The sequence below is a fragment of the Lycorma delicatula genome, chromosome 1 (assembly GCF_047948215.1).
Source record: "Lycorma delicatula isolate Av1 chromosome 1, ASM4794821v1, whole genome shotgun sequence".
In the NCBI taxonomy this organism is placed as follows: domain Eukaryota; kingdom Metazoa; phylum Arthropoda; class Insecta; order Hemiptera; family Fulgoridae; genus Lycorma; species Lycorma delicatula.
In genome coordinates this window covers 220,439,954-220,459,507 of record NC_134455.1, presented here as the reverse complement: position 1 = coordinate 220,459,507, position 19,554 = coordinate 220,439,954, and the positions used below count along the sequence as shown (strand labels likewise).

The 19,554-nt window shown below is 30.5% G+C and overlaps 1 protein-coding gene across 4 annotated transcripts in view; it reads left to right on the top strand.

Annotated features, from left to right (window-relative positions):
* The window catches only part of LOC142328846 (uncharacterized), a 62,029-nt gene that overhangs the window by 18,642 nt on the left and 23,833 nt on the right, over window positions 1-19,554 (top strand). For all 4 annotated transcript variants that reach the window (XM_075372962.1, XM_075372972.1, XM_075372953.1 and 1 more), the window contains exons 2-4: window positions 1,061-1,273; window positions 15,690-15,797; window positions 18,919-19,070. In XM_075372962.1, coding sequence (XP_075229077.1) covers window positions 1,061-1,273; window positions 15,690-15,797; window positions 18,919-19,070 — 473 coding nt within the window. The remainder of the gene's footprint in view (window positions 1-1,060; window positions 1,274-15,689; window positions 15,798-18,918; window positions 19,071-19,554) is intronic.

The following is a 19,554-nucleotide window of genomic DNA, read 5'->3' as shown; positions in this document are numbered from 1 at the left end:
GGTCTCCGTTACACCTGCAAATAACTTTGACCGTGGCCGCCACATCGCCAGCTCTAACGGCGGTATTAATCCATTTCCGTAATCGTTAATAATGTCGTATCTGCAGGTGGCCGTAAAGTCCAGTCCTGTAATTCGGCCTATAGATGTAAATCGACCGAAAAAAGTATATCCGAGAAACAACACTCGGAACCCCGTTAGCCAGCTATATGTAATGTACTTGAGTACAGCTGTTGCCGCCCTGGACGTGGAACGTAGATGTTGTGTTCCGGACATGGGGAATATCTACCTCAAGGCATTATTATTATTGTTATTATTATTGTTATTGTTGTTATTGTTATTATTATTAACATCATTATCATTATTTTTTTATTTTTTTTTTTTTTTATTATCATTATCATTATTATTGAAAAAGTTGTGTACATACTAGTTCATTTTTAGTAAAAATAACTACTATGTCTAATAAAAATAACTTTGCACCATGAGAATTAATGTTTAGAACTAGATATCTATTTATGTAATAGCTTGTTTATTTATACAATGCCTTATTAAACCAGTTTTTAATATGAAATTTTTGTTAGATTTAAAATTTTTTTTTTTTTAATTTTCAGTTTACACTATGAGGTAGACTAGACTTTGTTTATCTTAAAATTTTTGAAGTAATCACCAATCCCAAAATACCAAAGAATTATTGGTTTGGCTTAGAATAAATTATAAGTCTTAATTAATAAATGAGTAATATATTTTATTATTTGTGGTAATTAAGCCCTGGCTTTGAAGATTACAACAATCATAGATTTAGCCAGATTTTTTAAATTTGAGGATTTCCAAGAATTCTAATATTTCAAAGGATCTATCAGAAAACAAGGAAATTTATGTTTTAAGTTTTTAATCAGCCATGATGAAATAAAATAAAATCCATATATATGGTGCTACTTCATTCATTCTTTTGGATTCCTAGTCTCACAGTTCAACTTCAGAAAAAGTACAGAAAATAGAAATCAAATTTGTTTTATTACTGAAATGAAATGTGAATAAAATATTACAATTTTTTTTTTTACAGATTATACAGCAATCTTCTCAGCATTGATTAAAATATCACAAACAGCATGTGTAGTGAAGCCAAACTCTGCAATAATTTCTGCACTTTTACCATTGCATAGTGGCAGTGATTGCTCTACTGTAGAATTGCGTGGACTTCAACAAGCTGCTGCTCTACAAGCTACTGTAAACAGTCTTAACTCTGATATCAAAAAAGAAAGCAATATTTTGATCAGTAAGTAAATTGTTCAAAGCAAATCTTGTGTATTCCTATAACACTTTTATTCCTTTATTTATCACATGTTTTAGAAATATTATTAAAATTTACACAGGAATAGATGTGAAAAAGAATAAAAAAGTTAGAAGGAAATATTATATGAGCAATCTGTGTGTTGTGGTTGTGAGTCTTTTTTGTTGAAAAAGTGATACTTCATAAACAAAAATTGTTGATGAAAAGTAATAGGCATGTATTTTATCACAAGAAGACCTGCAGCAATGAACTGGAATAGAAGTGATGGTATATGCAGTATGTCTGGATAAATATATGTTGTGGACTTAGTACATCTATTAAACATTTATATACATTCGTACTTTTAAATTATTACCCAGTGGATCTGTATATGTACCACCATGATTGATGCACAACTGTACATCTCCACATCCTCCTTGACATACTGCGAAGCAACTCAGGAGTTACGGTTCAAAAGGTTTCCTCCACACTATTACTTAATTCTTCATTTATTGCATATCAACATTGAGATATATAGGTCTTGATTATTCTCCACGATGAGCTATTGATTGTAGTAAGATTGAGTTGTTGATTGTTGTCATCATTAGCTATCACTGATAATCTTGTAAATCAGCAGCATGGAAATAGTTTATTTGGGAAACTGTATATTCAAAGAGGAAAATGAGCTGGAACTTAGTCACATTCCATGACATCCTTCGATATTGAAACTGAAGTATCAACCATCTTTCTAGTAGTTATGAATAAGAATCATTATTCATATACTCTTCAAAAATATATGGTCTGAACAAGTATCCTGATGTCTTGATTCATATCATGACATGTGGTGGATTCCTTTCCAACTCAAATACAAACTGAGAATTCTTCTTAGCTCAGAAAATCACATTTCTGAGTTGTATTCTGTGATAAAAGCACATTCATCAGAAAACAACACTTGTGTAGAACGCTGTATTTGGAAATTGTGCTTATAAACTATGACAGGCTGAAACACACTGCTCCATGTCTATACCTGATAATTTAATCACAAAAGTTGGATGAGATGGTTTCAAATAACAAGTCTTTGTTAATTTGATCATGCATTGTTGACTACAGTAAATTAAGTTCAGCCACTTGTTTACAAATTGATTTAATTGAAGACTGCTCAGTCAAACCAGTGATGATGATACATGTTTGCATTCACATCTTCATTTATCCACCACTTGACCTGTGTTTAACACTGCAGGAAGCAAATTCACATTTCTCCCAATCAAATATCATTGCTTTACATAGCAAGTCTTTGTTAACACCGTTTACAAAGAACATTCATTATTTGTAACATTGTTTGTCATGTGTGTTGTTGTTTGTGAACCCAAAGACATTACCAACCACTCTTTAACACTATAATTGAGTCCAGTCACATCAGCTTTGCAACTGAAACATGTCTTTGCAGAGCGAGTGAATATTCAGTATATTACAAGTAGGACAAGGTTAGTAACTGTAACAAAATAGTTGTTTCTTAGGAATTAAATATTGCATAAATAAGGCATATGGGACTGCTTGAACATATTTTATTATATCATCTAGCCTTTTATCTCATCTAGCAGCCAGTTGAAGTTTGCATATTTTCCTTTCGCTGATTTCAAAGAAAAGGACTATTATTATAGAAAGCTTTATAATATCTAGAAAGAAGTACTCATTTTTATTAACCTCATGGTACAGCTTTCAATTTTCATGAGGTTATTTAACTGAAAAATCTCATGTTGTAGAACTGTTAGGTTATGAGGGAAGCAATTTATTACTACATAGGATACATGCACGAATTCTTGCAGAATGCAGTTATAATTATTACAATTAATACAACAATAATAATATATAAGTAACATATATATATATATATATATATATATATATATATATATATATATATATTATTTATAATATATAAATAACAATTTAATTTCCACAATAATAATTAAAAAGAAAACTTTTATAACTGATGACTTCTGTACCTGATCATGGACTAAGAATCGTCAAACCAGTTGTCATGATCACAATGGAAAAGCAATGATTGTGGATTAAAATAACTTCATAATCTGATCACAATCTTCTCTGTTCATGATTATTAATATTATTACACATAGTCAGAGCCAACTGAACAGATGACAGTAAGTAAGGTGGTAAACCTCTTGCAACCTGATGGTTCTTCAATACCTAGAACATCTCAGGGATGTGGCGTCCTTAAAATTGAAGGCAATAAAATAAAGTAAATGCCAGAAACCAATATCAGATTAAATAAATCAGTTTCTGAAGTTTACAAAGATTAAAAAATGTTGGGCAAGTTTCATTGTACAATTGGCGTTTATTAGCCTTTGCAATCAGTACTACTTGAAATTTATTTAAAGGAAAAACTGAACTGACAGTAAGATAAAGGTTTTAGGAAAATATGTCTCAGAACACATAAACAAGTAAATCAGGCTGAATATTACGAAGATTATAAACTAATGAACCCGGATACTTTGTTCTGTATCATCTGCATATAAGATCATTGTGTTCTCTACAGATCTTGATCTGCAGTGGTGTTGATATGTTGTAGTGGTGTTTGCCTGAGAGAGATTCTTGTGAAGCATCTTAGATTACTGTTTATATGCCAGATTCCACCAGTGTTTTCATGACTAAGCAGCTTGAAAAACCATATCCTTTAAGGCCCTGCTTGAAAAGTAATATCATCATCATTCCCACAAACAATAACTATTGTACTTCTCCAAATATATTTATCATTCATTAAATTACCAACATTGATTTCATTAAATAAAAACACTTGTATAAATTTTCAAAATTGACACTATTTTATTTTATAAAAACACTATATAGCCATTTCGATTCCAATTGATTGATTAATTTCATTGTTTTACTGTAGCCATTACATTACGGAATATTAGTATAAAAAAAAAAATTTCTTTTATTCTGAGTTAATACAATTTCTCAATCTTACAAATCCTGTTGCAACTGGAAGTAGGTTTTCTTCAGTCTCAAACCAACATTTACTCTATGGTATTGAATCCCATTATCCACAGAATACCTTTTTTTAGTCTCTAGGATCACCATTAGGTATTGCTTCAGAGGATGAGATGAAATGGCAATTTTGTAGCATGTGAAAATGTCATGCGTGACCAGGATTTCGGACCTTCAGATGAAAGGCCGAAATGCTACCACTCACACCATGGCGGCCGGCCACCCAAAAAACAACCGTGAGATGGCATTCAAATACAATTAAAACTATTTGTACCTTCAACTGGATTTAAACCAAAATCTTGTATCAAAATATAAGTTATAAAAGTTTGAGAACTAAATAAAATATATTATTTTTAATTATTCAGTAAAAAACTACTGTAGCAGATTTCTTATTGTAGCCTGGGATGGTTTGATCATTAGGAAAAATTTGTATATATTGAAAGTCAGCTTAGTTTCATAAAGAGCAGAAGTAGAAGAAAAGGAATTTTACTCTGATTATTCTTTGAGATCTGGTTGAAGAAAACTAATTTCATGACAACAGGTTGTCTTGAAAATTTGTAGGACTTAAAAAGGAATTTAATTATGTAGACTAAAATGAAATTAACATAGTCTTAATTTTAAATATTTAATTTTTTTATTTATTTCGTTTTTGTTGCTGAATCTAATAATCCCATAGCAGAAAGATCATTTACATATCTGATAAATAAAAGGTAACAAACAGAATAATAAATGATATGAAGATCATTTACTTAAATAAAAATTAAGATATTGCAAAAGATAAAAAAAAAGAAAAAGAATAGATAAATAATAACTTTAATTAAAGTACCTATTAAACATAATCATGATAACAAAAAAGTAATATTCAAAATACAGATTTTGATAACTTAAAAAACAGATTTTGATAATAGCTGATGTAGAAGTTCAGAAGATAAATAGAAGAAGGAAAAATCACAGATATTCTAATTTTTGTTCTTTTTGTGAGTAATTGGTTTTAATCTTTTCATTTTTTTAAAATAATTTTTCAGGTAAAATGAAAAAGAATTTTTAAGAGGCATTGTAGTTAAGGTATGAATAGAAGCTGAAGAAAAAATAAACTACAGAAAATTTGGATATGAGGTTGCTTTTTAATTTATAGGAGATTGAATAAAGAAATTGCATAAAAATGTTGAAAAGAAAATAATTTCAGAAGAGAAAATAAAGATATTCAGATAGTGATTTTGTTTTTCATGAGAGAAGTATTAATTAGAAAAATACTAACTTTGTGGATTAAGTACTTTATGAAGACTTCAAAAATAAATAATAAAATAAAATTAATTAAGTGAAACAGAAAATTGAAATATTATGAATTTTTACTGGCTTGTACGAAGTAAAGGAAGTATTGTGATAGCGAAAAATTTTGGTTTTCAGATTTCAACAGAAATATCCATTTTGACCATCCCTGAATCCATTTTGATTAATTTTGGTATGACATCTGTACACATGTATGTATGTATTATGTACGTATGTATGTATCTCACATAACTCAAAAACAATTAGCCATAATATGTTGAAATTTTGAATTTGTAATATAAATTTTTGACTGTTGTAATATCTAGTTATGCACCTCCCCTTTTACAAAAAAAGCCCAAAATCGCCAAAAATCTGGATTTTGAACTTTTTCTTAACTTCAGTAATAAGCCCTCATTAAGAGCTTTTCAATGATATATCATAAGTGGTACTATTTTCATTGGTTCCAGAGTTATAGTCAAATGAAATTTTAATTAATGAAGTATTTGGATCTTATAAGGGGAATGCACATTGATTTGAATCAGACTTCATCTCCTTTACTTTTTTTTTACCTTTTTTTTTTATTGAAATATATTGATTTATTAATAAAATTACTAACCCATGATGTAAAAAAATCTTTACAATAAATAATTATTGACCAATACAACAATAAAAATAAAATGTGAATAAAAATCAGAAGTTATTAGTAAAATAAAATGTTATGTACTTTTAAAAATGTGTATATTTAATTTAATGGGCATTATTACATATGTGTATATGTAATAGATTTGGCGAAACATCTAATTATTTTATATTAATTGAAAATTATAATTTAGAGTTGTATTATTTTTAGGTTTTTTAGTTTAATTTCATAGAATAGATAAATAATAACATTAATTAAAGTACCTATTAAACATAATCATGATAACAAAAAAGTAATATTCAAAATACAGAATGATTCACAACCGAATGAATATTATCTCACAAACTAACTTTGTTTTTTGTTGTCAATCATTTAATCGCTCCTTGGTTTGACATAATTCTTCTGATCTTAATTTGTGTACATGTTCTCTAGTTTTCAATTTTTCTCGCTCTTTATATTCATCATCCTCTCTTAATCTTTTTACTCTTTCCTTGATCTTAACATTTTCTTACTCTTTATATTTATTATCTTCTCTTAACGTTTTTATTATTTCTTTGTTTGGAACATTTTCTTCCTGTTTAATTTTTTTTGGTTTACAACATTTTCTTCCTTTTTATTCTTTCTTTGGTTTTAACATTATCTTTCTCTTTATATTTATCATCTCTTAATCTTTTTATTCTTTCTTTGTTTTTAACATTATCTTCCTCTTTATATTTATCATCTTCTCTTAATGTTTTTTTCTTTCTTTGTTTGCAACATTTTCTTCCTTTTTATTCTTCCCTTGTATTTTCTTCCTCTTCATATTTATCTTCTTGTTTTTTGAGATATTTTCTTCATGTTATTTATCTTTTTCCTGTATGATTGGTGAATAATCCAATAATACATATTGTCATAAAGACAATACATGTTGTCAAAGATTACCCAAGGAATTATAAATGTAAAAACATAAATGTGTGGTAGATTTTAGAACAAGGTTGGACTGTATTTTCACAGGTGATGAATGAAGACAATGTTGAATAATGATTTAATGAAATGTCGTCTTGACATTTTGATAACGTGTAATTGAACATTTAATACATAACTTTACACATATAATTAAACTTAACAACATATAACTTATACTAATAAACTAATCGTTCATCCGAACATGTCCATCCGGACTGAAGTGCATACGACCACTGTGAATCAGATTCTGAAATAGAATGATAGTACGGCTAACTTTCCGGCAAGCGCTAGCACCCACTAGATCGCAGCACCGGAAGGCTCGACGAGGAATGGAACACACCGCCCACCAATTATAATTACCTTTTATAATTTCATGATGCATTACATGAAATGAAACTTAATATACAAAGAGTATTGCATAAAATAATTACGTAAACTTTGAAAGTACAAAAATTAAAGTTAACTCAACAAATCTAATATTGATACAGGCAAAGCTTACAAGCAAATTAAATTGAAATAAACAAATAGTGTCATTAGTTTTCACATCAACTAATCTAACTAGTCTATCGTTAACCTGGATACACTTCAACAATTATTCCTAATTTCCACATCAGTGGAGGAAGATTACTTTCTTTAATTATAACTACACTGCCAACACAAATGTTATTATTTGAAATTTTACACTTGTTCCTCTGCTGCAAAAAATGTAAATAATCAACAGACCATGCCTTCCAAAAATCTCTCAGTAATTTTTGTGTAAGCTGCCACCTAGCGAGCTTATTTACATTAATGCCTGAGAAATCAGGATCAGCTAAGTAAGTTAAAGGAGCGAAGGTTAGAAAATGTCCAGGGGTAAGTGGAACAGGATCAGACATATGCCGCCCACTATGACGGATAAGTATTTCCAATGTGAAATAGATTTCTTCTGGTGACAGATCTGACAATATGCAATTGTTTTTATTTTATAAATTGTAAATGAAGCGAAACAATATGAAAATATGTTTAGTCTTCGTGTGAACGAAGAAAATGGTTTTGAAAGTTGTACAGCTTCTGTAGCTTGAAGAACACCTTAAATTCACATTAGTTTTGCTAGACTTCTCTTCCTTGAGCGAATCTGGCGGAATCATAGAAGTAACAGATTGATTGGATGGCCAGGCGTTCTCTTTCCTCAGAAAAGATGGACCATTCCACCAGAATTGTGACGAGGTTAATGCATCCGGCATGCAACCACATGACAGGATGTCTGCAGGGTTATCCCTTGAAGGACTGTGCTTCCATAAGCATTCCTTAATTAGCTCTTCAATTTCACAAACTTTATTTGCAACAAATACCTTCCATCAATTAGGAAGCGATGACAACCAGTAAAGTACTACTTTAGAATCCGACCAAAAATGGATTGAATCAAATCTTATACCTAAAATAAACATAATTTTATTGAATAGACAAGATAATAAAAGAGCCGCATTCAGCTCTAACCTAGGAATAGAGATTTGCTTGACTGGAGCAACTGTAGATTTTGAACACAATAAGTGGGTTTCAATGTGTTCATTGCTATCAGCAGATCTGATGAAAAGACATGCTCCATATGCGCTGCTACTTGTATCATAAAATCCATGTAATTGATAACTCTTACTAAAACTAATTTTAAGTAATTTAGGAATCTTAAAATTACTTGAAGATTTCGGTTGAGAGTACAGAAAATTCCATTTTTTTGCTAACGGAGCGGGAAGAACTTCATCCCAGTGAAGGTTGGCGCACCATAACTCCTGTATGAGCACTTCAAACGGAACGATTATAGAACAAGTAGCCCTAAAGAAACGAACAATGAAGAAATGATTGAAAAAACGGAACACTTGCTGTAAGAAGTATTCTTATCCCTTGGTTTGAATTGATAAATGAAATCATCGCCTTGAGAATTCCAAAATAATCTAAGTGTCTTGATATTTTTATATTCGATGAAAGAATCAGAATTGTTAAGCATATCTGGAACATTGGAATGGCATTATGTAGTGAAAGTTCGTATTTTCTCAGCAATAACGAAACATCATTGTATAATTGTTTCAATTGATCGATGTTGTCACAACCAGTGAGCAGATCATCGACATAAAAATCTTGCTTAATTACTTGGCAAGCTTGAGAAAAAGAGGCTTCATTTTGATTGGAAATTTCAATCAAACATCTTGTTGCTAGAAAACTTGAAGGTGCTAAACCATAAGTAATTGTCTGTAAGTTATATGGAATGACTGATGAGTTTGTATCATCATACCAGAGAATTCGTTGTAATGAAAAATCTAGGATTAGTGCGAATTTGTCTGTAACATTTTAGGAATGTCTCCTGATAGCACGTAGCCATGACTTCTAAAACGAATTATAATGGAAAATAAATCTTGTTGTACTACTGGACCTGTAGCAAGAATTGTATTGAGTGATTGGCCAGTTTAAGTTTTCGCACTACCATCAAATACTACTCTTGTTTTAGTAGTGGTGGAAGATTCATGAAATACTGCGTGATGAGGCAAATAAAAGGTTTCAGTTGGAACCTTGGACTGAGATGAATCTACAGGTTGCATGTGATCTAATTCTTGATATTATTTCATGAAATGGAAGTAATCTTCTTTAAGTATAGCGTTTTTCTGAAATCTACGATGTAACAAATTGAAACGATGCCTTGCGTTTTCATATTAATCTCATAAAGCAAAGTTTTCCTTACGAGGAAGAGATTATCTTAATTCAGTGGAAAACTGTTCATTGCTGACAAAAAGTGATCTGGAATTTAAATTGTTTTTCCGCTTACTAGATTTAGTAGGTATTTGACCCAAGACTATGAAAACAAGACGGGTTTCTTGAAGTTTGGTGTTGGAATTATGAGTTAATTGAACAGGCTTAAGTAGAGAAAGATAATATTGAGCTCCTAGGAGAATGTTGATTTGCTCAGGAATATTAAAATGAGGATCTGCTAGAAAAAGCTGAGAAGGAATTTCCCACTCAGTTACGTTTACAAAATGATTGGGTAACAAACCTGTAATGGATGGCATTACATGGCATTTCAAGTTAAAATTAAAGTTTTCATACCTAGAATTAATATTTAAATCAACACTTAGCTTAGATTTAGTAACAACATTACTAATACCATGCATGAGAACAGGTTTAGTTTGAAGCCAAAGTTTGGCAGCAAACCTCTAAGTACAAAATGAAATCATTGAAGCGGAATCAAGTAAGACCTGGCTTGGATGAAATTACCTTTTTTATCTTTTACATTAACTACAGCTGTTGCAAGTAAAACACACTTGTTAGGTTCTGATTTTTTACATTTACAATTGCTTTGACTTAAACAATATGCCGTTTACTTAAACAATTAACACATAATTTTTCTTGAAATACAAAGTTTTTTCTTTCATTAACATTATAACTTAAAAACTTATCACATCGTTACAATGGATAGTTGCTATTTTTATATAATGTACATATAAAATTATTAGAATTATTTACATGAAATACATTTTTAGTAGAACTAGGTTTTTAATAATCATATTTTTTGCCGCTAAATCCTACATTTGGCGGCTGTGGTTTTTGATTACTTTGAATCGTGTCTGTAGATTCAAGTAGTTTACACTTACATTCTAAGAAAGAAAAAAGTTGTAGCTTTGGAAATTCATTATTTTCCAATGTGTTTTCGCAGTCTCTAAAAGCATTTAAATTTAAGTTTTGTGTAATTAACTGTATTACAATAAATTCTAAATAGTCAATATTTAGATTCTTCAATGCATTATTATTTGAATTAACTTGGTAATGAACTTAGATGAATTTTCTGAATTTTCCTTTTATATGGTTTTAAATTAATAATTTCTAAAGCATGTTTAGCTGCTATTAGCCTTTCTTATCATAACGAGCTTTAAGTAATTCTATTGCAATTTCATAATTTTCAAACGATACTGATAAATTTTTTATTACATTAAGAGCATTGCCTCTTAAAAAATGTTTAAGGTTATCAACATTAGAGAATTCCTCTGGGTTATGAACTAAACTGTTAAAAAGATCAAAGAATTTATGCCAAACCTTCACATCACCGTGATAGGGCTCAATTTGTATAGGTTTTAAAGAAATTGGATTAGATTTGTTATCACTTTAGTTGCATCAGTTACCTCTGAAATTTTGAAACGATTTTCTAATTTTTTATGTTTTAATTTAAGTTTGTCGAAAATATTATCATATGTGTGCCTATCCTGTAGGTCTTTATCTGTTGCATCTTGGTGCAATTCGATTTTATATTGAACATCAAAAAATAGTTTTTCGTATTCTAACAGTTTATCAAAGTTAATGTAATGGTAAATAGATCGTAATCACCTGAATTAAGATAAAAGTTTTAAATGAATGTTTTTAGTTTGGCTATTCTTTATAATGCCTCGTTTTTTAATTAAATCTTTGAATTCCATTTTTATTAGAATCATACACAAAATAATATTAAATTGGAATGAAATAAAGTTATTATAAAATAAGGTTAAAGATAAATATCATATGCAATAATATTGTTAAAGTATAGCTTGCATAAAGTTGAATGAACTGGCGTGGTGTAAATATAATACGATATTGCTAACTGCTGTGTGCAGGTCAGCAACAATAGAAAGATTGCCTGAGATATGTGCGCACGTGTTTTGTACAGTGCAACAAAAGACAAACCTTGCCCAAGCCGTTATCGAGGGTTGATCTGTATACCTGCTTGTACATTGTGTAAGCTGATTATAGTTAAAAAATTTAACTGTATTATAAAACATTGAAATATTTAACTACTGAAATATTCACGAACATTTGAATGTTTCACTAATGTTAATTTTTTAATTGCACTTTAAACATACAACCTTAATTTTTGATACACTTTTTATAAATAAATTATAAATACTGTGTTGTTAACTTGGTTTGACCTTATCGAAACCCTTGGATGAATGCTGTAGAGCAGCTAAGTCTGTGTCTTTAAAACAGCAACTTGATGATGCTGTCCCTCAATCCGGCGTCAACTATCCAGCCCGCAACGACCATGAAATGCATGATAGATTTGTCGACTTGACTATCCGGCCCGGAGGACCATGAAACGTGTGGTAGATTTTAGAGCGAGGTTGGATTGTATTTACATAGGTGATGAATGAAGACAACGCCTGGTTGCTTGTTGAATAATGGTTTAATGAATTGTCATGACACCAAGGAGTTCACTAATTGGAATAGTTTAATCATTAATAACGTTTATTTATATGACATACCAGAAATCTGTAACTTTTGTTAATCAGCAACTTGTGAAGATGTAAATAATATTGATCTAGTAATACGAGTAATAAAGAGACTTTTACTCTATCCTAATATTTCATGTAATATTGTTGAATTAATAATTGTATGAATATTTGATGTTAATAAAAACTAATATTTCATCAATTGTGTAACTGTCCACTTTATTAAAGAATTGGAGGATCATATCTCACTTTCAATTGAAATAAGTTTAAATGAAGTGTAATAAAAATGTGTATATGTAATTTAATAGGCATACAAAGAAGTCATGTGGCTTCCACATCAGATTACTTTATTGAAGAAGACAGACCATTAAGCTGATACAGAAAATTAAACTAACTTAAGAATTTAAAAAAATTCTTTATAATATTTCTATCATAGTGAGAACACTATGACGTTCTTTAAGAGATTATATATTACCAGCAGGATCATCAGATGCAAGGTTGTAAAGGGCCTTTACATTTCATTTAAAAGTATAAAAATTTACATAAAAACACAAAATTGAAATTGAAAACAATAAATATATGTAAAAAAAAATAAATAAAAATTCTTGACAATAACAATTGAAAAGATGAAATCTAAGTTTGGGTAAAAATGTCTTCACACAAAGGATTCTCAGTCAAAACATAAATCATGCTGACTTTAAACTATTTAGTAATCCACTGGCATTTAGGTATGCAACTATCTTTTCTTCTTTGCCATTTTCTAAATCAGTAGCAATATTATTTTTTAGTTCATCCTCTTTCTGAGGTTCTCATTTGTTGTATACTCTTCAAGTAGATGCTTGACAGTAAGTTGTTTGTAACATATACTGCATGCATATTGGTCTACCTTCACTGCTTAATAAATATGAATTTGTTATTCATGTGTAACTGATTTTGAGTCTGATCACTGTCACTTGACCAGATGTCTTGATAAGGCAGATTCACATCGCTCTTCCATTTATATGAAGAAGTTTTAATTGCATTTAATTTCATATTTAATCTTCTACATTCATTAAACACATGTTTATGTTAATGTTGGTTAGACGATTTTTAACATTTGCCTCATTGTGTATTCTGGGATACCAATATGCCCTGGAATCTCAGTTCTCATCAATTTAAAAATCCTGTCTTTCGTAGATGCAATTTTCTAGCAGAATTATCATTAGTTTTGTTAAGATAAAGAACAGGCTCGCTCAGCTTTCTGCTCTACTAGAACTCTTTGAGGAGAAAAGAAGAATTAAACTCATGAGAGCTGCTGTGGATACTTCCAGTAACACTGCAGAGCCAGATGAGGAAAGGTTTCTTTCTTCTGGAACAGAAGAGCCCAAGAGAGAGAAGAAGAAGAAAGGGGATTCTGGTGGCAAGAAGAAACCTCTATCATCCATGAACGGAACTCAACCAGGCATCCATCTAAACTCAACCATTCGCGAATGGAACTGTGGGTACTCATAGAAAGTAAGAAGGGACAGAGCTCTGGGGAAAAAGAAGCTGCAAAAGAACAACAAAAATCTCCCCGAAGCAGTACCCACAGCAACAAGAAGAAAAAGAAGAAGAACCATAAAGAAGAAATCCTCATAAAAAAGATTAAGGGGTTATGCCGAAATCCTAGTGCAGAAGGATATGAAACTGAAGGCGACTGAGGTGGAAGTAGTGGCAATAAGAAAGATCAGAGCGGGAGATGTTCTGATTGAACTTTGGAGCGACACCAAAGATAAACAGACATTCAGTGCTGTCCTGAAGGTTGTACTAGGAGAAGGTGCCGTGGTCCCAATCTAGAACTGCAGGAGGCCCTGAAGATTCGAGATGTAGACTGCGTGACAAAGAAGGAGGATGTGGAAGAATCACTAAGAAGAAATTTCAGAGATATAGGAGACTGCAGGGTTAGCATCATCAATGCTAATTCCAGGGAGCAGAAGGTAGCAGTAGTAAAGATTGGCAAGAAGGCTGCAATAAGATTGGTTCAGTGTACTGCCAGATTAGGCCCAGGGCTCAGGTCCCTCGGTGTTTCAGATGCCATGGATATGGGCATCTGACTCGTAGATATAAGGGTCCTGACAGGAGCCTGCTCTGCCATAAGTGTGGGACAGGGGAGCACAAGGCTAAGGAGTATTCCACCCCCTGTTCGATGCATGAGTTGTCTAGAAAAAGGTATGAGTGCCCCGCAGTTGACCTGCACACCCAGAACAAGGACTGGAGAGTCCTCAAGAACTACACTGCCAGTGACCACAAATACATCTTGTTTAGAATCCTACATGGACTCTAAACAAGGGTCTGGGTAAGGTAAATGGTACTTCCACACTTATCTCCATGCCATAGGGAAAGCATGATCCCCCAACTGCCTTTATTGTACCTGTGTGGGGGATGATGCAGAGCACACCTTTTTCACATGTGCTAGGTGGGCAGAAGATTAAAGTACAGTAAAGGCAGATCTCTGAGCTCTGGGCCCCCACAATGTGGTTGCAATGACGCTTCCGGGTTTGAGCAGATGGGAGAGTGTGGCCTAATTTGTTGGGGATATTCTCAGGGTCAAGAAGGCCAACCTGGATAATCCTGAGCCAGGTGAAAACTAAATAACAGCCTTCTCTCAGACCAGGATAGGGGGACTTTGAGTGAAGTAATGTGTAAAATGGTTCTGGGCTGAGTCCTGATGAAAGGAGGGTTTTTAGCTGGTAGTCTCCTGATGGAGGTTTGATAAGACCATTGGTGGGAGCCCAGCACTCCCATGTGTAAATGCATTTCACCTCTCTCCCCATCCGCAAAAAAAAATTGTTACTGTATGACCAAAGAACATGGACAATTGATAAGTCAGAAAAACGTTTGACATTGTGTTACAGGAGAATATTGAAAATTAATAAGTTCACAATTGAAGACAAATTGGAGAAGAGTTTATGGTAGTCTGAAATAGACATAGGTTGATAGATATGAATATCAGTGTATCTAGAGCTACTTAGTCTGGTAAAAAGAGGAAGAGTAAAAGTAAAATTTTTTGTAAGAAGCAAAGATTACATGTCATTAAGAAAATAATTGAAGAAGATTGTTTTCACCTAAAGGTGATAGCATTAGAGAAAAATTGAAAACTACATATATCAAGCAATGTTAAAAAATATATTTCTTGATGGTGAGTTCTATTGATAATTTGTTTTATTTCATTTTTACTTATAAATTTATAAGCTTACATAATATACTTTTTGTCATGTAAATTAATACTTCACTTTTTTGATTAATTATTGTTTAAAAATTTTTGTACACTTAATTTAATGAAATACCATTGCCAGGCTTTAAAAAAATACTATTTTTGCAGATTTAAAAATTCAAGATACCTGTTCAAGTGAGGATGGAGCAGTTAAGGCTGCATTAAAGTCAATGGTAGATTCCGATCAAACCTGCTTGCACCCTCCATTATTTATGGGTTTGTTAACATTTTTAATTATCAAATATGTACACTAATGTTTGTAAATGTAATATCATTTATATAAATGCTTGTGATAGTTTTTATATGTTTTTAAAAAGTTTTTATGATTTTTTTAAAGTATTAAAATGTTTTCTGTACTGAGGAATATTATAACACTTCCAGAAGCTGTGAGCCTGTCTTTAATGAACAAAGAAACAAAAAATTGAAAATAAGATTTAGATAACAGCTTGGTTCATTTTAGATATTAATGGATTTGACTATAATTCATTACTTCTTTACTACAATTTTAATTTTCAAAAAGCCAGCAATGAATTGTATAACTTTGTTATTTAAAATTCTAATTAGTATGGATTGGTTTTGGGTATTGATAGTGTCAAGTAATGTGTTTGCGTTAGGAGAGGTATTAAGTTATTTTAGTGACTTTATTGTTTATGTTTAACAAAATATATTTTGAGCATTAAAAATTTGAAATTGCATAAATTTGTTTCATTTTGGGTGCTCCCGTACTCAAGAGAAAGAATTCTGGTAAAATTAATTTTTAAGAAAAAAATCCCTACGTTTAAAAATAGAAATTTTTTAAGATTGTTTTAAAAATACAAAGATACAGGCATAACTCTAAAGTTGTAATTTTCTAGGAAGGCTGATGAAAAGTTTTGGCTAATTTTTTTTTCTTCAAGAAATATTATTAACAATAAATTTTTAATTAAAAAAAAAGTGTTAAAAATTTGTTACCCAGACCATTGGAGCGGGATAGGAAAAAATGTTTACAGTGGTTTGAAGCCCTATTAATGTAGAAAATACAGCAGCAAAAAAAACTATTAACTCCTTTTCTGAAGCAAGGTATTGCTAAAAAAAGAAAAATATAATCATTTTTTGGTTAGGGGAGTGAATGTTAAATAAAAGTTTTCTGTAATCTATGATTTTTATTAAAAAAAACTTCATCTTTTGTAAGAAAACCCTTTTGCTAAAGTGCCCCAGTAAAGATTTGAAATTTTATATTTACCAAAACACAAAAGATACAGGCATAACTCTAAAGTTGTAATTTTCTAGGAAGGCTGATGAAAAGTGAATGTTAAATAAAAGTTTTCTGTAATCTATGATTTTTATAAAAAAAACTTCATCTTTTGTAAGAAAACCCTTTTGCTAAAGTGCCCCAGTAAAGATTTGAAATTTTACATTTACAAAACACAAAAGATACAGGCATAACTCTAAAGTTGTAATTTTCTAGGAAGGCTGATGAAAAGTTTTGGCTAATTTTTTTTTCTTCAAGAAATATTATTAACAATAAATTTTTAATTAAAAAAAAAAGTGTTAAAAATTTGTTACCCAGACCATTGGAGCGGGATAGGAAAAAATGTTTACAGTGGTTTGAAGCCCTATTAATGTAGAAAATACAGCAGCAAAAAAAACTATTAACTCCTTTTCTGAAGCAAGGTATTGCTAAAAAAAGAAAAATATAATCATTTTTTGGTTAGGGGAGTGAATGTTAAATAAAAGTTTTCTGTAATCTATGATTTTTATAAAAAAAACTTCATCTTTTGTAAGAAAACCCTTTTGCTAAAGTGCCCCAGTAAAGATTTGAAATTTTATATTTACCAAAACACTTCCACCCTTTTTCAATCTTTCTAAAAATTGAATACATTCTTTCCCCTGAAGCTACTAATTCTGTTTACCTAGTTTGAAGAAAATTGGTCAATGGAGTTCAGAGTTATAAGACCAAATTCAGGTCAACAAACATATGTCAGTCTGACAGAAATAAATTTTTTGGACTTGGGAGCATTGGAATAAAATTATTTTTTCACAGATTTACAATTTATTTATATATATTTTTTTTAAATGTCTCCTTAAGGTGCAAACTTAAAAAGACCTGTTTTTTAGATTTTTTTACCAATCTATATACTTTCCCATTATAACTATAGCTGCTGTAGCAGCATATATTGCTATAGCTGGGAAAGTAAAAATGCATTAAATTAGCCAAATTAAGAAATAAAAAGAAACATTAAGAATTTATGGAATAGATTGGTGTTCATGTATTTAAATAAGAAATATATTTGAATAACATGTGCATCTATTACTCATAAAGAAAGTGAATTGAGCAATTAAATTACTGATAAATATTGTCAAGGAAATGCACAGAATACTATAAGAGATAGTGTTATTTTTACAGCTCCCTACCAAGCTAATGCAAATAAGCTTGAATATCTATCTATTCATGAACACTAAATAAAGTGGTGTCAATCATAGAACTCTATAAAAAATTAGAATCCAATAGTTTTTTGATGACATCTTCATATCATTAAATAAGATATATGTGCACATACTTTTCATAGTTAATAGAATGAAGAACCTATTGTATTCAAAATACTACAGGGATAACCTGTTCAGTTAGTTGTAAGTGTTTATATTTAACAAAAGAAAACAAATCGCCTTAGCGATCAATAAAAATTTACTCGCCTTAGCAATCATTAAAAATTTACCAATAACTAATAAAAATTATATTATTGCTTTAGAATTATTAAAAGCACGATTTGATAACAAATATATATTTGCATTTCATAATGCTGAATGCATTTTAAGGTCAGTTTCTATAAAAAGAGAATCAGTAGATACTTTATCAAAATCTATTAATGAAATTTTCTCATATGTGAATACATTTGAAGCAGTGCAACTTCTTGTAAACACATATGAATTTATTGTCATCCAGTTTCTAACATCAAAATTGGACTACAATACAACATTATGGAATGAAAATTATCAAATGAAAGGTTTCCCACCTTTAAAGACTGTTGAGTTTCTTAATTTGAGAAGACAACTTCTAGAAAATATTAATGTATTCACTTCAAACATGAAAGCAAAAACAGAAAACGAAACCAAGATAATACACCAACACAGCATTTAATCTATATTTTAGGAAAAGATAAAATTATGCCTCCTCTCTGTATAAATACTGATGCCATGTGGAACTACGTGGTTTGTAGTTATAATCAGTCCATTGATGGTTGAAGGATGTAAGATGTACTAGTACAGTACGCAAGAAAATCATTCTAAATTTTTTAGTCTTGATTAAGGACCATTTGATCATGTAACACTAAATTTACCATATGTTTTTGTTGAAAAGGTTTTATTGGTCCAGAAGTAAAACAGATAATAGATGCAGTACACCAGGTCACAAAATTATTTAATGGCACACATATAATACCATATGCGATTGACACATCCAATGAAGCTATTCTTCATATCACAGCCAAGCAGTCCCTAAATCAAGCACAGGTAACACACCAAACTTTTAGAGTAATAATAAAATCAGATGGAATAATATTATGAAATTTCAAGTTAAAATATTTGTTAATGTTTACTTTTGTGAGATTCTGAAAAGAAAAATTACAAGAAAAACGTTTTGAAACCCCAAAAAATATCCTTAAAAGCTTAATTATAATTTTTTTTTTGAAAATATTTAATAAAATTATATATAACCAGACAAAAGGTATATAACCAGTTGGTTATATATAACCAGACAAGTACAAAAGGTATATTATTTATTTTTCTAATTTTACTACAATTTTTCAAATTTTTAAACCAGAATTTTTTAGAAAAATTGACAAGATTTTTATATAATTAATGTTATTACATAAAATACAATAATCTCAATTATCCATCAGAAGTCAGTATCACAGTCATGACAGGCATGAGATTAGATTTTTGACCATTCCATTCTTTCTCTCATTAATCTTTGCTATGATGTCCCTTGCAATTT